The sequence below is a fragment of the Eptatretus burgeri genome, chromosome 9 (genome assembly GCF_056783735.1).
Source record: "Eptatretus burgeri isolate ZD-2024b chromosome 9, Ebu_testis_v1, whole genome shotgun sequence".
Taxonomy (NCBI): domain Eukaryota; kingdom Metazoa; phylum Chordata; class Myxini; order Myxiniformes; family Myxinidae; genus Eptatretus; species Eptatretus burgeri.
The window spans coordinates 47,476,625-47,477,476 of record NC_140969.1 but is presented as its reverse complement, the minus strand read 5'-3'; the positions used below and the strand labels follow the sequence as shown (position 1 = coordinate 47,477,476).

The 852-nt window shown below is 37.4% G+C and overlaps 1 protein-coding gene across 5 annotated transcripts in view; it reads right to left on the bottom strand.

Annotated features, from left to right (window-relative positions):
• Positions 1 to 319: 319 nt before the first annotated feature.
• RTEL1 (regulator of telomere elongation helicase 1) overlaps positions 320 to 852 on the bottom strand; it is a 153,832-nt gene continuing 153,299 nt past the window's right edge. For all 5 annotated transcript variants that reach the window (XM_085895094.1, XM_085895096.1, XM_085895097.1 and 2 more), the window contains one exon: positions 320 to 795. In XM_085895094.1, the coding sequence (XP_085751220.1) occupies positions 709 to 795 (87 nt within the window). In that variant the 3' untranslated portion in view covers positions 320 to 708. The remainder of the gene's footprint in view (positions 796 to 852) is intronic.

Sequence of the window (852 nt, the reverse complement as noted above, 5' to 3'; positions counted from 1 at the left end):
ACACACACACACACACACACACACACACACACACACACACACACACACACACACACACACACACACACGGAAATGGAAGCTTAGATTAGTGCAAATCATTGGGATGTTTACCATCTCAGTGTTTTGGACTCCATGGTACCATGAAATAAATGTTCTCTGATGAAATGTACTTTTCTTTGTGGACAGTGAATTAATTGTTTCTTACAAATTGAGTAACAGGATTTACACCAGGTCGGTTAATAGAACAAATCAGAAAATTCCACAACACTGCAATTAACAGATGCTTCAAAGAGGTGACACACTTGTTGAAACAAAATAATAACTCGATTATGAATTTATTTAAATTCTATTAGGTAACAAAATCCATAAATCTAACCACAGTGATAAATACTATTACCATGTCCTTGTGAAGATAATTGCCATTATTGACGGTGAATTTTATAATGACCGTAATGTCACATGAGCAGGTGAGTGTGAAAGCACAAAACAGATTATATTATATATTATCAAAAATTGTCTGCACAGCATAGGCTGGGAAGACTTTGCTCTCTTTTTGTTCTGCGACACCTCAGTAGCTCAAAATTACATTGACAAGCAAATCTGAAGGGTGAGCCATTCACAAAGGAGGAAGCACCAGGTCCTCCCAATACTGTCCTATCCGGATAAATTTAGGCATGTTCTCAACAGACGGTGAAATGATTTTTCGGTTCATTTTGTCAAGTAGAGAGGAAAAACCATTTGCTTCAGATGCCTCCACTTGGTCCTGTGTCCACAGCCTTGACATGGCAAATGCTCCTGAAAATTCACATGAAAGCAAAGCAAAAATACAGAATTTTACTGCACAAGATATAT